The 17,608-nt window shown below is 34.8% G+C and overlaps 2 protein-coding genes across 2 annotated transcripts; both read right to left on the bottom strand.

Moving 5' to 3' along the window:
• Window positions 1-3,914: 3,914 nt before the first annotated feature.
• On the bottom strand, window positions 3,915-8,866 carry LOC127972982 (ras-related protein Rab-38). Its single transcript, XM_052577028.1, has 3 exons — window positions 8,546-8,866; window positions 6,763-7,043; window positions 3,915-5,382 (listed from the first exon to the last, which is right to left on the bottom strand). The coding sequence occupies exons 1-3, from the start codon at window positions 8,745-8,747 to the stop codon at window positions 5,230-5,232; spliced, it is 636 nt and encodes a 211-aa protein (XP_052432988.1). The 5' UTR covers window positions 8,748-8,866; the 3' UTR covers window positions 3,915-5,229.
• Window positions 8,867-9,566: 700 nt separating this feature from the next.
• Window positions 9,567-16,880, bottom strand: LOC127972975 (dipeptidyl peptidase 1; the record flags this gene model as incomplete). The annotated part of the gene is made up of 7 exons (XM_052577020.1): window positions 9,567-10,995; window positions 12,597-12,728; window positions 14,117-14,232; window positions 14,534-14,689; window positions 14,835-14,998; window positions 15,596-15,741; window positions 16,562-16,880. Coding segments are annotated over 7 exons (1,533 nt in total), but the record flags the coding sequence as incomplete, so codon positions are not given.
• Window positions 16,881-17,608: the final 728 nt, after the last annotated feature.

The following is a 17,608-nucleotide window of genomic DNA, read 5'->3' as shown; positions in this document are numbered from 1 at the left end:
CTGTATTATACACATTTTCACATTATTAATTTTATTATAATTTTTTTTTTTTTTTACTTTTAATACTTAAGTGCATTCAAAATCAAGTACCTTTACTGGAGCGGTATTTGTATCTGTACTTTTACTCAAGTATACTTGATATTTATATTTTTCCATCACTGACAAAATGATTTTTTTATTTTTATTTTTTTTTTTACAAAAATTGCATTATTTTTCTTTTGACTTGAGTCAAAACTCATGAATCATGTACTATAAGATAAGTGAGGTATTATATATAATAGTACATTTTGATGTCATGTTGATGATATCATGTAGCATGCACGTAGTTTCAAATGTTTATTGTTGCATTGGTTATTCAGTTTCACTACTATTATAATAGTGTGTGTTTCTGATTGTGTCTTGAGTCTGTCAGGTTTCAGAAGGAGCGTTTATGATTTTGTCCACAATTGATCTCAATCTCATACCTACTGTATGTGTATGTGTGTGTGTTATAGATATATGTTTGCTTATGCTTGATCTATTATTTGACTGACAGTTATTGTTTGGGTCAAATCTGAGCTTCATTTGACTCTTGTCCAGTTCTGTCCTCTCATATTCCCGATGTCTATACATGCATGTCATTATTCACAGATGTCACACTCTTTTCTCATTACTGCACGTGTCAGAGATGCTTAAACTCTAGATGAATGATTACTGCAGTCTACCAGTGGCTGTGTGCATCTGTAGCAATGCATGTGTACATGCTGACACACACATGCATTCATGCATTTGAACAAATAAATCCTGCTGTACATGCATCACAATTATGTTTCACTTTTGCGGTGAATGGTTTATGAATTAAAGCATTTATAACAGCAGCTGTATGAATGTATTAGCGCTTGCAGACAGTTGACCATCACTCTCTCTTTTTAATGCACACGCACATTTATTCTTAATTAAATTTCTTGATTTTATCTGCTATAATTGACTGGTCTGTTTCTAAAGCTGCTCTTTTCTTTCTCCAAATAGAGTATTTCCAGAACATCTTCATTCCTAACATCCTTATTAATGCAGTAATACTTTTTCTTGGTCTATTTCACTGATTTCCATCCTTAAATCAAAGTGTGTTTTGTTGCATTAAGTGTGTTTTGTTGTATAGTACAAATACATTTCCAGACTGCAGTAAAGACATTCATCAGACATTTGTTATTTATTATAATATAATTGCACTGAAAAGTTAAGATATTTTATTCAAACATTAAAAATGCTAATTATTATTAGAGGCAATCACTGAATTAGACATGCATGTCATGATATCATTTGACAGCAATGTATCACGTTTTAAATATTTAAAGTCAAGTGGTCAAATTGACCATTTTTTCATCAGATTTTTGTGTACAAATTCAGTTCTGAGTTTTTCTTACAATTCAGAACATTTTGAAAAAAAACATTGAATTGTGAGATGTAAACCTCTTTTTTTATCTTGTGGTAGAGACAAACTTTATACTACCCTACTTACAAAACTGACCTTTTTGTTTATGGATATTTGAAAACTTTTTATTAGAATAAAACAATTAAGAGTAAACTGTTAATGGCAAACTCTTTTAGGCCACTCAATTGCATATTATTTACAATTAAATGAAAATGTATTACAGTTTAAATGTATATGTAATGCCAGTGCTTTTTTTTTTACCTACTTAAGTTCATCTTAATTTGTAATTTCATAATTCTGTTGTCTTTGAAATATGGTTGATGTGTACTGCTGATTGCACTGAGCATTTATGGTAAACTGAAATGCACTTTAATGCTTAAAATACACCTTTATAATGAATTTGCCATTTAAAATATATTAACGTGCATCAGTATGTTAGTCAACACATTCAAACAGATGCCAAAGATTACATAAAATAGAAATTGTACTTTTAATTTGTAAACCATAGTCATGAGTGTGCAAAAGTAGTCTTTTATTGGAATATTTTATTTTAAGTAAAAAAAAATTAGAATGTAATATTAATATTTACTTTTAAGTATTACTAAAAGTATTTAAACTATGTTAAAATGTATTTTAAAGATTTTAAGTACACTACAAGTGCAATTAAGCATTGTTTACCTTAAAATACACATTTAATTTTTTTTTATTTAAATTTTTTTATGAGAGAATAAATAAATGTAAAAAAAAAAACGTTTGTTACAGTAAGTGAAATTTGACATTGCTCTGTTGGAAATATTTGTTACTGCGTGCTCAGTATAATGTAATATAATTTAATATAACATAATATATGATGGTGTATTCTTATGTTTTAGCATTTTCTTGCCCATGTTTTTTTTTTTTTTTTTCTGACTGCTGAAAACTTTTAGCTTATTACAGAAGAGAACAGGAAAAAGACAATCAAAAGAGGGCAAAACCTTTAAAGGGAAGAAAAGCGTTCCTCTGTGACAGGAAGACCTTATTCTCCTGCAGATTGTGACTTCCTGTCAGAGCTGAGCAGGTCTGGGGTTCCATTCCCAGAATTCAGTTCACCTCCTCATTTAAAACATCCCAGAGAGAGAGAGAGAGAGAGAGTTAATGAGGGAAGGGTTGTAATATGATGGATGGACTAAAACATCTCTCAGTAATTGAGACCGAAAATGAATCTACTTCTTTCAGTTCTGAGAAATTCAACCTGATATTGAACAAGATACAAGATAGGGAATAGAAAATGAGACAAACATGGAGACCTGAGCTGAATGCCAATTCATATACTATATATCCAACACAAGATTAGGATTCATGCATCCCAAACTACTGAAAATCATAAATAAAAACATGTACACTATTTAGCTTGTGTAACACTATTTGTTTGTGTCTGTTTTTTATTTATGTATTTCTATTATGTATTTATTTATTTTTCATCTTGAAAAGTTATTGTTATATATATTTTATATATTTGTCATAAATACAGTACAATGTAAAATTTGTTATATTTCTGTAATATCATACTAATAACCTGTTAACTGTTTTAAATACACAATAACACGCTTTATACATGTATTGTCAATCTAATTGGTTTCAACCTCGTAAACTTTAATTATGACTTATTCCACAGCTAGCCATTTTTTATCCATGTTCATGCTTTCACAATAGAACAGATTTGAAGAAATGCATTTTGAAAATATGATTATTTAAATAAAATCAAATAGATGCAAATAGTTAATACATAAAATACTGTGATTTTTTTATGACTGACAAATATGCACTACATTAAGTTTACTGATTTGTTTGTTAAAACCGTGTCATTCATATAAATATTTATTTTCTATGCATTTCAAATACATAAATCTTAAATGTAGACCTGAGTATTTTTATGCGTATTTGTGTAATGCATAGTAGCATGTGAATTTAAGTACGAAAGACATTAGTGATAAAGTTTTCTGAGATCTAAATAAATAAAAGAGGCATTTTACAAATATAACCAAATCATAATCATCATTAATCAAGGGTAATAACACGTTTACAAGATCCAGAAGCAGAAGCATGTGTTTCATGTCAGAGCGAGAGAGAGAGAGTAAATGACTCTTTGACCTGCTGGTCATGCTCTAGTTTGCATATCAAATGAATTCTCCTCCGTGTGTGTCGAGTCAGAACTGACTTGTCCTGGATTTTCTCAAAACATATTTATTTCATTAGGAGCTGTGAGACTCTAATAAATGTCTCTGGAGTGATGTCTATGAGCTGATGTTGCTCTTAGCAAAGCGTTTGTGTAAAACCAGCATCTCCAGAGGCTTCTGTTGCTCCAGCTTATTGCACAAACTTTTCTTTTAAATAATACAACAAAGCCTAATATCCAACCTCACATACAATCACACAGCATTTCACTGAACACGAACACATTCAAATCCCAACAGCAGTGAGAAATACAAGCGCAGAGGGAACACACACACACACACACACACACTTTATTAAAGATCATGTTTATTAATACTTTAACTCTGAACTCTTCTGCTGTATACTGGGTAAATACAGGGGTATTTACAGGACATTATCATACATGCTCTAATATATATTTATATCACTGACAGTCGATAAATAAAAGAACAAATGTTGTTGGTTGATGGCACTGTAGTGTTGACAAATGACAAACATTAGAAAACACAACATTTGACAGGGTTCCTCAGGGATTAAAAAGCGCATCACTGGACCTTCCACAAATTAAGGCTTTAAATCAATGCAGAAAGACTTGATATTGCATTATATGTTATTAAAAATATTTTTGTAATGCAAATATCTAAACATCTTTAAATCAGTATACAATCACTTGAGAAGCAAACTGAACTTATGAAGTCCTGTTCGCTGAGAAACTGAACAAAATTAATTGAGTTAAAGATGAGAACAATCTGCAATGGGAAACAAACCTTGTTTTTCCTTTGAATGAAGTTGATTTTTTTTCTGAACCCACTGGAAGACATTTGTTCTTGTGAAATACATGCATCTTGATTTAAGTATCTTCAGACATTTGCACTGAAAAACAAGCACTTTTTGCAATGTGAGGGTACAGTACAAGTTATTTCCATATTTATATGCTTTTTTTGTGAAATTAATAAAATAATTTTATTTTCATATTTTAAAGTGTTTTAAAGACACCATATTAACATATTTCTTACATTTTCTTTACTTGGTCTTACATTTACTTTCAGAAAACCTCTGGAAACCCTGTTTTAGAAACATGTGCAACTGCATGTACCAAAAATATTCAAATTCATTAATATTTTTAAGACCTGCATACATAATTCATGAATTCAGAGGGGGAAAAAAACATGGAACATATTGAGTTTCACTCTGCTCAGTGGGGAAAAAAAATCAAATGTTTTTTAATTGGTTGGTTTCGCTCATTCAGCCCATTTCTGTTAGTAAGTAGAAATATTAATTAAAAGCAAAGCAGGTCAGTAAAATTATCATAAAATGAAAATTGGATGGTTCAATACAGCATTGGCCCTTTGTGGTTTTGATGCTGCAGGAACCTGAAGTTCTCGTGAAGTTCTGCAGATGGATTTCTCACTGCTTTCTCTTAAAACGTTTTCTGCTCTGCAGAGTGTTCGATAAGTCTTGTTACCATGGAAACTGAGACACGGCGCCAGGGTCGCCTCTCCGGCGCTGACACAGATAAACAGAGACGACAGGAGATGTGAATGAGATGAGATCAGAAAGACTTGAAAGAGCCAGGATGAGGTTGTATGGAGAGGTGCTCCTCAGAGAGCCTCTGGAGATCTTCTTCAGGACCTGAAACACGCCGAGCAGGTTCCTCCGCGGCTGGACTCCTGCTGCGGCGAGATGGTGTCTGCATCCTCGGACTGCAGCGGATCATTCTCATTAGCTATAATGTGCTTCACCAGACAGTGTGCGGCCTCATCTATATTAATATTCTCCTGGAGAGAGAGAGAGAGAGAGTAACCTTTCCTGTCAGTGTTCACACACCTCGTCTCTGGCTGTGACTGCATTAATTAGCTTGTGAATATTCATGATGTACTTCAGCCGAAGGACTGCGAGTCAGCAAAAAGTGTGTGAGCAGTTTTGTCAGCTCTAATGATCTTCACACACAAACACACCTGATTCACTAATGAGTCACACAGCTCTGAATTCTGTTATACGTTCTTCCTATGAGCATAAAAGGAGAAGTCTAACAGCTAATTCACTTTGCATGCACTACTCTTCAAAAGATCACGGATCAGTGAGAGTTTATTCAGCAAAGATGCGTTAAATTGATCAAAAGTGACAGTAAAGACATTTAGAAAGATTTCTGTTTCAAATGAATGCTGTTGTTTTGAACTGACTATTTCTCAGAAATGCTGAAAAATTAAATGTATGATAGTTTGGACCAAAAAAATGTAGCAGCACAACTGTTTTTAACATTGATTATAATCAGATTTTTTTCTATAATAGAATCTAGAATATTAGAATGATTTCTGAAGATCATGTGACACTGATGCTGAAAATTCAGCTGCGCATTACAGAAATAAATTACAGTTTACAGTAAATACAAATAGAAAATGTGTTATTTTAATCTGCAATTATTTAATATTTCACATTACAGTTTTTACTGTATTTCTGATCAAATTAAATGCAGTCTTGGCGAGCAGAGTCTGAACCGACACAAAGCTAATTTCTGCCATGGACTAATATAATTAAAAATGTAATTGCAACTTTTATCTCATAATTCAGACTTTTTCTGCAATCTCATAATTGCAAAAAATAATAATAATAACAATTCTCAGTATTGCGAGATAAAAAAAAAAAAAAAAAACTCTCAGAATTGAGAGTTAACATTTTGTTAACAGCTTGAGTTAATATTGCTCAAATATGAGTTTATCTTTCAATTCTGCCTTTTAATCTCAAAATTGAAAATTTATACCTCACAATTCTTTTTTCTGCAGTGAAATAATAAAAAAAAGGTCATTTAGACTTTTTATCTCAGAAGTCAGTTTATTCTTCTTGTAACTGCAAGTTCAACATCTCTATTTCAAAAATATATATTTTTTAAGTCTGAATTGTGAGAAAAAGAGTCAAAACTGTAAGGTAAAAAGCTGCATTTACATTTTTTTTTTCTTTATCACATGGTGGAATCAAGCTTCCATGAATGATTGTGTTTCAAGTTTAAATGATTCTTTCAACCAATTATACCGCAAACCAACAGAATGGAAGCTAGATCATATAGCATGACCTTTCACCTGACCTTCACATCACACTGAATATCTGAAGACTCTGCTGCTGATATGAAAACTGTTTTTAAATGATGATTCATGACGTACCTTGGCTGAAGTTTCAAACCATCCCACAAATCCGTTCTCCTGGCAGAACTGCTCCATTTTGATGCCATTGTTAGTGAGAACATCTCTGCCCTGATCACACTTGTTGGCGAGCAGCACAGCTGCCACGTGTTTGCCGTTGGATAAACTCAACTTGGCGTCAAGATCCTCCTTCCACTTGGTCACTGCTTCAAACGTCGATGGCCGGGTGACGTCAAAAACAATGAAGGCTCCCATGGCCTCTCGATAATACACCCGCGTCATGTTCCCGAAACGCTCCTGGCCTGCAGAAGAAATCGTATCAGAGAAAACCGCACAAGAGTCTTCTGTAAACAGCAGCTATTATATATTGTAGGTCATGAACATACATACATTTCACAGTGACTTCATGGTGATCATAGCAGAACACAAAGACAACAATGAGAGGTTTATTTTCAGCTGAAGCCTTGGGTGAAAGCGAGAGAATTTCAGTCTTCCTGCCTTTTCCTTTTTTTTCTGACACGTGATAGTACTTTGAGATTCTTGTACACATTTCCAGGGGTCCGAACTAAAGCCTGGATATCCTTAATGAGGAAAAGCACATTCCAACGGCTCCTATTGATCAACTCCACTGAGCTCCAGGGAAAACGTCAAGCTCAGTGCTCAGGATTAGTGTCAGGAGTTACTGGAGCAATGGAAACCACCCAGCTAACAGAGAATGTTCTCAGAACTTTCTAGCAATGTTCTCTAATTAACATGTTTTCAAGAAATTTTGAGGACTTTAGTAGCCTTCTAAAAGCACACAACCATTATTTGCACATTGTTCATGGAATGTTTTTCTCTCTCTCTCTCTCTCTGAAATATTGTATTTGTACATATTTGAAATGTTGCTACATGTTTCGGAATGTTCATCAAATATTGAAAAGTAACATTCCATAATGTTTGAAAAATTCTAAAATGGAATGCTTTCTTAATGTTAGCATAAACAAGAAAAAAAAATACATTTTAAAAAGTGGACCTTTTGAACTTTTAGAGAACATCCAGAAATAATTTACTCATAATTTAATGGGAACGTTAGCAAAATGTTCACAGAACAGATTTTTTAGTCAACATGAGACCTCCTTTATAATAAAAGAGTCCAACAGCTGAGAAATAAATAGTTACAACAAACTTCTTTATAATAAAATACTTTAAGACATGCAGTCATGTAAACGTTGAAGAGTTTAAATAGCCTAGCTCTATAATTTAGTTGTTTGTTTATTTATTTTTTAGGGGGGATGTCAAATCACGCTCCTCTCTGATGTCCCTGCTCATTTCATCTATTTACAACAACGTTCCTGTTTTCCTTCTCCGGTTTTTTTTTTAGTTGGAAATCTCCCTCACATGAGCGAGGAACACATGACCGCGCAGAGCGGGCGCGCGTGAGGAACGTTATTCAAGAGAGACTTGAGAATGCAGCTTTGTTATTTGATTACATTTTTGATCATGTTTGGTTCACATAAGATTATAAAGTTATATAAAGACTTTATATAAATTATATATAGAATATTATAGCTATATAATGTCTCTATAGCTGTCAGTTTTTAGTATAAAAAAAGATGAACAAAAAGCAATAGCTTCGTGACGAGTTAAGAGTAAAGAAAAATAACGTACGCAGTGTCTAAGACTGAAGGCTACATATAACTATACAAATTAATGCATTTATAAACTGTGTAATTTTTTTCATATTTATTTAGTACCCTTAAAATCTTAGGCCCAGAAAAAAATGTATATACACATAAATATATTTAAAAAAAATAATAATTACCGGCGATGTCCCAGAGTTGTAGTCTAACGGTCTCCTGGTCGAGGCTGAGAACTTTGAGCGCGAAATCCACGCCGATCGTCGCGCGGTAGTTTGGTGAAAAGTTCTGGTGCACGTATCGCTTGATAATACTGGTTTTCCCCACACCAAGATCCCCGATCACCAGGATTTTATACAAGTGTTCCTTCAGGTGATGGTTCTCCATGTCTGTGTGAGACGGAGCCGATCATGGACGCGTGTGATCCGCGGTCAGACTCTGAGGGGAGAAACAGAAACGCCCCGCGGGGCAAAAGGAGCAACTTGTGACTCGTCACTCGAGCCATGAGACCAAAGACGGAGGGGCCTGTTGAAACTTCATCATCATGGTAAGTAGTTGTCGTAAAAGATCAGAATTAAAACTACAGTTCGATTAAACACTTTAAAAAAAAAAAAACAAATACCGCTGCTCTGAAGTAGAAGTTGTGAGGATTATGCCCTCAACAACTGACAAGGTTTCTTCACCAATTACTTAAATGCAGGTCGTATAATAGGTTTATACTGACTATCCTATGTACCATGGCACCCATACTTTCTGCCTGTTAAAGCGGTCATCAGTAAAACAAAAACATTTATCATTCTAAATGGGGACATTACATAGTTGGCTTTTTTTCTTAGTTTCTGCATTGTTTAATTATTTTTTTTTCTACCATTCAGATCTGGAAACATCCAAAGTAATGTAAATCAATTAGTTTACTTCTGTGTACAAATTTTTCCCCAAAATATGGTTAAGCAGGTACACAGTTTTTTTTGACATGTATCAAGGAAACATGATATACCACGGTTTCGTAAAGTAATTTTCCATACCATGTTTAGACCACGGCATATAGTTAACATCCCAAATAACCAAAGCCCACTTGAATTCTAAACTGACAGAACTACTATGAAATCCAAATCAAATGGACTCATTTATGGGATAAATTCAAATTTGACTTCGTGCATTTCTTTGCCTTTAAGCAATAGAAAAAAGTACACTGGAGGCCAAAAGTACCTTAAAAGCAACTTTATTAAAAATCATGACATGTATACAGGAGCACAAAAAAAAAAAAAAAAAAAAGTAAAAATCTAAGATTGTGATAAAATCATTGGATTCAAATAGTACTGAGCAGCTTAACTGTTGGCAAATGACTCAAGTGATTGTTCATTAAACCACAAGTACTGATTTTCCTTAGAGCAATTGTCAACTTGATATTCTCCAAATACAAATTGACCGTGCCCAATTAAAAGAGTGGTGTAAAAATTGACAAGGCAGAGTGCAAATGTGACATTCAGAGCTCACATGGATCAATGAAAATCTAAAATCCCTTTTCTTAAACCCAAATTAGAAGCAGTTGAGGAACATTGCTGCAACTGAAGGCACCCAACTTTCATTAGCACAGATTCAACAAGAAGGGGGGGGGGGGGGGAATAAATGAAATGCTGTTTCATACACACAGTCCTTGTGGAAATCCATATAAATTGAGCAAAAAAAACAAAAACAAAAGACAGACCAACTTTGTTTGTGTGTTAAAGTAGAAGATTATGAACAGATGTAGGCAGAAGGTCAGTTGCAAAAAAAAAAAAAAAAAAAAACTAGGGACAAGGCCAAGAAAAATTAAGATTTTTATATCAATTTAAAACCATATTCACACTATACAGGGTTGGTTTTGGGTGATCAAGCTTCATGATCTATGAAGAACTGGGAAATGAGAGGGAGAAATTAAATCTAAAGAGTAATTATAAAACTTGTAATTGTAATTTCCCTTTCAAATGGTCTGCTACTAAAAAGGGACCTGAAAAGGCCATTTCACCAAACAAATTAGATGACAAAGTAAAAAAAAAAAAAAAACAGCACTGTTTTCCCTTTTTCAGAATTTACATTATCAAAATACTTCTCCAGGCCGTGCTCATTTCAACTGACCAATTCATCTATGCTCTCTAAAGTTTGGCGATTGGTGTAGCGGCTACAGCAATGCTCTCAATGGCGCATTCATCTGTTCCTCTACGGATCCTGAAAAACCCATTCTCACCCCACCCGGCTCCCCAGCTGTTCTTCACGATCCAGTATTTCTCTCCGGTCTTCTGGCACTTCCCATACCCCACCAACAACACAGCGTGATTGGTCAGCTCAAACGGATTGACGGAGTCACGGAGGCCGGTGTGATGGTAGATGCCCTCCTTGTAGTTCATGAAATCTGGGTAGACCTCCAGGGCCACGCCCATAGGGCCGTCCCTGACCAGCTCCAGCATCATGGCCTCCTCACTGCACCCACCGTAAAACCCACCCACGTAGTGATAATCAGAGGCGTAGTACCTCGTGCATTTCTCAGGTACTTTGCAGGGAGAATCATCCCCGGTGTACGGGAAACAATTCTCCTCCACAATCCCAAAGTCCTGGATGTATTTACCAATCAGGTATGGAAAACCTCCATCACAACCTGTACAAAAAGACCAAACAAAAATAAAGTTATAATTGAAATACAGACTTAAATCCAAAATGTTAACTTCAGAATATTCAATTAATTAAAACATGTATGGTGTGGAAGAGAGGAGAAGAACCAGGGTTATTAAAAGTACCAAAAAATAAAAATGTTAACTAAAATAAGATTATTATAATAAAACTAGTTAGTTCCTAAGGCAACACTTCTTATTTAAAAAAAATAACCAAAAAGTATTAAAATTAGGGCCGGGACTTTAACACGTTAATTGAGATTAATTACACAAAAATAACGCGTTAATTAAGATTAAAAATGCGGCAAATTTTTTTCTGTAACTAATTAATAACTTATCTTTGCACCGCGGAACGTTTCTCACTGGATGAGTTTCGGCGGACCGATTATAATGAAGCACCAACTAGCCTTCGCACATCGAGCCTCCAGTATCACCTCAATGCAAAACATATAGCAGCTAGCGTGGACTTTACACTTTACACAAAGTGACTTTACACAAGCAACAGAGAGGTGTTTTCTAATAGTCAGGGTTTCCAATATTCTGAATGTAATTGACAGTATTGTGAATTACTTAAAAAAAACACTTTACAGAAGGTTCCAGCACCTATAAGCTTCCTGAATTTCTGAAATGTACTATTTCTAAATTGTTTCTAAATATGCTATTGCTACACTTCATGGCAAAAATTGCACTGGTCTGTTAGACTTGAACAAAAATAAACAATATTTTGTTGCTTAAGCTTATGTATTCAGTCATTATTCAATGGTATACTATAAATCCATGTGAAAAAAAAAATTACTTCGCACTGTTCTCAGATCAAATATTTATATGCGATTAAAATGAGATTAATTTCGATTAATTAATTACAAAGCCTCTAATTAATTAGATTAATTTGTTTAATCGAGTCCCGGCCCTAATTAAAATAACTAAAACTGAAATAAACAACTACATAGACATTTATAAAAAAAAAAATAATAATAATAATAATAAATAAAAAATGTATAACAAAAAAAACGGGGTGGGGGGACTAAATAAAATTAAAACTTTGTTTCGACAAAAATAACACTGGGAATGGCAATTGTTTATAATCATAATCTACATAATTTGTAATTATTTTAATATAATTTTATATAAAACAAAAGTATTATAAATGTATAAAATTAAACCAATTAGAATAACTTGCAGCTTGGATCAGAACAATTATAATTCATTTTTTAGCAGTTTTAGAACTATAATAAAAATAAAAGCCATATTAAAAACAACAGCATGCATGCATGCATATATATATATATATATATATATAACAATTTTATAATATACTATAAATTACTGAATATAACATTTAACTATTATCACCACCAATACATCATTATAAAAAATTTAAAAAAATGAATGAGGAAACCAAAGTGAAACATTGACGCAAAGAACCCATTCTGATTTCAATCGGATTGTGTAACCATAATCCTGAGGGTACTGGAAAAGCGACCATTCACGGTTTTATAACGGTTAATACGCAGACAGGCTCTGTGAAGTTCAGCACAGATACTGGGCACATTAAACATTGCCTCAGTAGAGCAACACATGCTTTTACCTTGAGAATACTGGGAGCAGGACACCACTTGCTGTGGACTGAACACCGGCTGCTGCGTGTTGTTTGTCTGGATTCGGACTCGAGCTTCAAGCATTCCCATAGTGGCAAAAGAGTAACAGCTGCCACACTGAGCTTGAGGAAGAAAGAGTAAATCATTTAAAGATGAAAAATTACAATTTACAGCCTAATTTCCTTCACTGTAAGAAAAAAATTGACAAAAAAGTAAGGCACCTTGATGCAGTAAGACTTTTGAGGTTCTCAATAGATTTTTAGTTCTGCTCAATAAAAGATACTTTTTTGAACCAATACTGTTTGTTCATGCAATACTTATTTTCTTATTTACTAAAAGAAAAACTTATCACAGCAGTGGAAAAAACAATTACTGTCACTGAGGTAATTCATTTTCTATAAAAAGAATGTTTAAAAACGCAGCACAATATTAAGTTTGTTTACAAATAAATCTAAGAAAAGAAAAAAAAAAAGTTTCATTAATAAGCAGAAGACATTATTTTAGTTTTTGTAAGACTTATACTTATAAGTCTACAAAACCAGACACACAAACCTCACCACAGCAAAACAATAATGCTATAACAGTAACTGCATCATTTATTGATGTTGCAATGCATGCTGGGAACTCAGAAAGGCTTAACATTTCAACGATATGAAATTCTGTGTTCAGACAACGGAGTTTGACTAGTTGGGGCAACATTTGGGGTCATTTTTGTTGGTTTGACAAAAATTATGTAGTTTCAAGAAAATATCATTTTTTAGTGTTTGATACTCCGAAGGTTTCGTAAACTGGAAAATGAGCGGTTGCATTTTTTACAGTGTTGATTTAAAGAAATATAATTTAATCCTCTCATTGCTCCTTGAATGTGTCCAGAGCATAGGAAGGAGCTCTTAACTAAAGTGAGACACCATCAGGCTCTGAAAGGAACGAGCCACTCTGGATGAAATTAAAACTAAAAATGTAATAAAAATTATAATCACTAAATTATAATATCAAAAGTAAAAATTGTTTAAAAAGGAATCTGAAAAATTCCCAACTCTTGCTTATGTACATTTTAAATTGTAAATAATAAAAGTTTCAATATTTAATATCCATAGACTCCTCTCCAGAAGCCTTTTCACAATTATCATCACACACGTATACAAACAAAGTACTGTATTAGGTTTGTTGGGGAAATTTGTGTAAAAATAAACAATAGCCAAACACAGACTAATTAAAAAGCCTGTAATTTCCTGACAGTGTTTCCAGCAACATTTATCAGGCTCGGTTCTATAACAAGAACAGTTACATCATTCACCAACATACACTTCCCGGATCACAGTGAAAAATAATCAATCAATAGCAGCATATTAAAGCTATTCCCAGGACTCAACTGCAGATGGTAAAGAACACCAAGAGGTTTCTGATATACATCACTTTTTCAACTCCGAGCAATACCGGACAGACGGAAGCAACCATTTGATTGCAGCATTTCCTCTTAGGCTCTCTCGCTTAATACACACACACCCACCTTGGTTGCGGACAGGGCTAACATAACTGAGTCCATTCACGTCTCTCCAGTCCCAGTGTTCTGGAAGACCGGCTGCCATCTTACTGTCTGCAGAAACCATCACAGGCCTGACACGTCTGTGTGAGAGAGTGTCCAGAGAGAGAGAGAGAGAGAAAGAGAGAGAGAGCGAGAGAGAGACAGAGAGAGAGAGACAAATATAAAATTGCAGATGACCATATATCCTCCAAATGAAATGTTGCTTCTCTTAATATTCAGTACACAATATTCTGCAGAAGACTCGCCACCTATGCAGTTCACTACTTTTACTGTTAAATGCTTCCAACTATATCACACCAGACATTTATGAACTCCATTTTAAAGGCATCAGTTGTTCATTTTTCACAAAAACCCTAGCTGCAGGAGTTAAAATGAGCATACCGTGGTATACGAGAGGCATGTCCTCCTGATCTTCTCAGCATATCCTGTATGGTGAGGGTCTCATGGAGACTGTATGTTGTTGCTTTCCAAGACTTCTGAACAGAGTTTATTTGCTCCACTAACCCCATGTTGTTTGTGTATGGCAGCTTCATGAGCCTAGAGATAAATGTTTGCCATCATGAAACCCAGGAAATTCATAAATCACTCAAGGTTGATGAAATCACATGAGATCTTATCAAGATAAAGAGCAATTAAGTCAGCTGAGTCACAAGTGAGAAACAAAAACCGCTGACACGCTTACAGTTGGTGTCGGAATTCAAGCATGATACTGTGGTCGATCCGGGGCGGGATGGGCTGCACTTTCTTCCCAGTGAAACAGCCCCAGTTGTTCCCCAAAACATCATGAACCCAACCGGGCAGCGTCTGATCGCAATAACTGGTGACCTCTGAACCCTGCTGAGAATACTAGACACACACACAGACAAAAAAAATAATAAGAATATTCAATGCAATAATGTTTCGTTAAAGCACAATATTTACTGTTAAAATACATTATGAATAGATTTAATCATTTTATGTAATTCCCAAACAACATTATGTGATCTTTTTAATAATAGGGATATGCAAAATTACACAAAAAGTCTAATACTAAAATCATTCATAAATATGTATAAGAAAGACAAAGTCTTTATATTTTGTTGATTTATCGTTTGAACGCAGTGTTGTCATGGTTAACTAAAATAATTATTTTTTGTTTTTGGTAGATTAAAACACTTGTTTAAAAAGTTGCCTTGGAAACTATTGTAATAAGTTTAAGTACTAAAAATGACATAAAAAGCCGAAAAAAAAAAAAAAAAAGGATCTCAAACACTAGTCACTTAAAAAAATAAAATGGATTGCATGTGTAAAATTATCCCACATTTATTGAGCTAGACACCAGTACAATAAAGAACAGTGGAACACAAAAGAGCTGATGTCAGAATTTCCCTTCTGTTGTGAAACCACAGTCATCTGATCAGTCATGTGCTGTTACCGACACTAAAAGTGTCCCGTCATGCTTACCTTGAAAAACCCAAACCATTTGTAGTCATTGATCACCACTTCAAATCCCTGGTTATAGATGAGAGTGAAGAAGCCAGTGTGACCGAGATCATCCACAGCTACAGACAACTTCTGCAGGTCCACGGTCACCGTGTTCACTGGCTTTCCTGTTTAAAAGTCAACAGTTTAATTTAGAAACTTAAGGAAGTAACTTTGGTGATACGCAAACACAGTGGCTGTAATTCAATACCGGTCTATATTTAGCATTAGGTACATAATATGTGCTTTTGAATGTTCAGATGCACCTGATGCCCACAAATGCTGCCTAGGTTAAAGCCAACATTTAGGATATAAAATTAGAGCCAAATGTGTCATATTACTCGGATAACTTCGTCCACTGAGGGAAACTTAATCGCCAAGACCAGTCTCCAACAAAGCTGCTTATCATGAGCTTTTGAAATGTTCAGATGCATAGACAACATTTCTGGGCAGTTTACGAAGTTTTAAAACACACCCAACATATACAATGGGGAAAGGAAACAGTATATGCAGTATTTATCAAAAATAACAATCAAGTTTACGGTTGTACTCTCAGAGAGCATTGGTGATATAAAGGTTAATTAGGAAAACATATGCTCTAATGGACTGACACCAACAAAATACTACTTTGAATAGTGTTTTTTGACTTGAAGTGACTTGGAAATACTATGGTATACAAACATGTATAATAACAATGATAATCATTGTACCCTCATGGTACTACCACAGTATAACAGTGTCCAAAAAGCAAAAAAAGTACATATTTGTGCCATCCTTAACGCATCACTTTAGTAGCTATAACACCTAGAATTAGGTCTATTATATTTTAAAAGAAGCCCTGACGTTCAGCTGAAGACCTCAGCATGAACCGAAAGTAAAATTGAACTTCCGTGTGGAAGGCAAAAGTGCACTTATTCAGATAGTCGTGATGGTCTGATCTGGTCTGACCTGTGCTGGAGCAGTCGATGGTTCGGTCTTGACCCACATTATATACGCTGAAGATCCAGGTGCCCAGCAGGTCCTCGTAGGTGCAGTTGGCCGGAGTGTCGGCCGCAGACCCGCCGACGAACGCCAACAAAGCAATAACGGCGAGCGCGCGCATCCTTACGACGGCTAGCCAGCGGACAGACAGTGATATATATAACGGGAGTGATCGCTGACCTGACGCAAGGATACAAACGCGTGTCCCTCTCGTCCTTCCGTCCACCTGCGGCACTGAAACTGTTGACCTGCTGCGTGCAACTGAACTTATACAGCGATGATCATATGACACGAGTCACATGACATGCCAGTGAGCGCGCAGAAGTAATACAATCACACCGAGCAAAACACACTTGATTCTATCACACACAATCATTATGCTTAACTCTCATGACAAACATGCATTAACTCAATCACATAAGTACAGTACATGCATTGATCACAAACCCATTCATCATACGAACAGACAAGCATTAGGCTATTTGGTCATGCACACATTAGCCTACTTTGAGACAGTTACTCAGCTAGGACAATGCCTACATATGCTACAAAATCAACAATCATGTTTAAATAAACATTAATACATTAGAGTGCATTGCAAATGCTGTGTTATGTTGAATTTGACATTTAAAGGATGTTTTCAACAAATGTGTCTCCACAGTATAGGCTCATCACTGCATTATAACATGCGATCCCTTGGAGACCGATCTTTAGTGAAGTGAAAATTAAGAGTCATGAGTTACACTCTTCTGTGGGGAGTTTATAACCGCTTTATCAGCATAACAACAGAAATACGTGCTAGTGAGGATTTACTCCTTTCACTTCTGACTTATTTAACATTTGAAATTAACTGTTTTGAGCACTGTAAATGAAAGATTCAGCACTTTGCTTAAACATGTTGCTCTTTTATAGTAGGATACAGTTACCATTTTATACATTGGTTACACAATTATTTGTGTTAACATAGTTTCACATTACACTTTAAGGAACAGTTCACCCAAAAATGAAAATTGA

The sequence above is a fragment of the Carassius gibelio genome, chromosome B15 (genome assembly GCF_023724105.1).
Source record: "Carassius gibelio isolate Cgi1373 ecotype wild population from Czech Republic chromosome B15, carGib1.2-hapl.c, whole genome shotgun sequence".
Classification (NCBI taxonomy): domain Eukaryota; kingdom Metazoa; phylum Chordata; class Actinopteri; order Cypriniformes; family Cyprinidae; genus Carassius; species Carassius gibelio.
This window is presented reverse-complemented; position numbering and strand designations above follow the sequence as displayed.

What these genes read in the sequence shown, in the direction of transcription:
- LOC127972982 (XM_052577028.1), bottom strand. Translation starts at nt 8,747, where the DNA reads ATGGAGAACCATCACCTGAAGGAACACTTGTATAAAATCCTGGTGATC. An exon ending in ACAACTCTGGGACATCGCCG is followed by an intron (nt 7,044 to 8,545) that starts GTAATTATTATT and finishes TTTCTTCTGCAG; the next exon opens with GCCAGGAGCGTTTCGGGAAC. An exon ending in GGTTTGAAACTTCAGCCAAG is followed by an intron (nt 5,383 to 6,762) that starts GTACGTCATGAA and finishes CTCTCTCTCCAG; the next exon opens with GAGAATATTAATATAGATGA.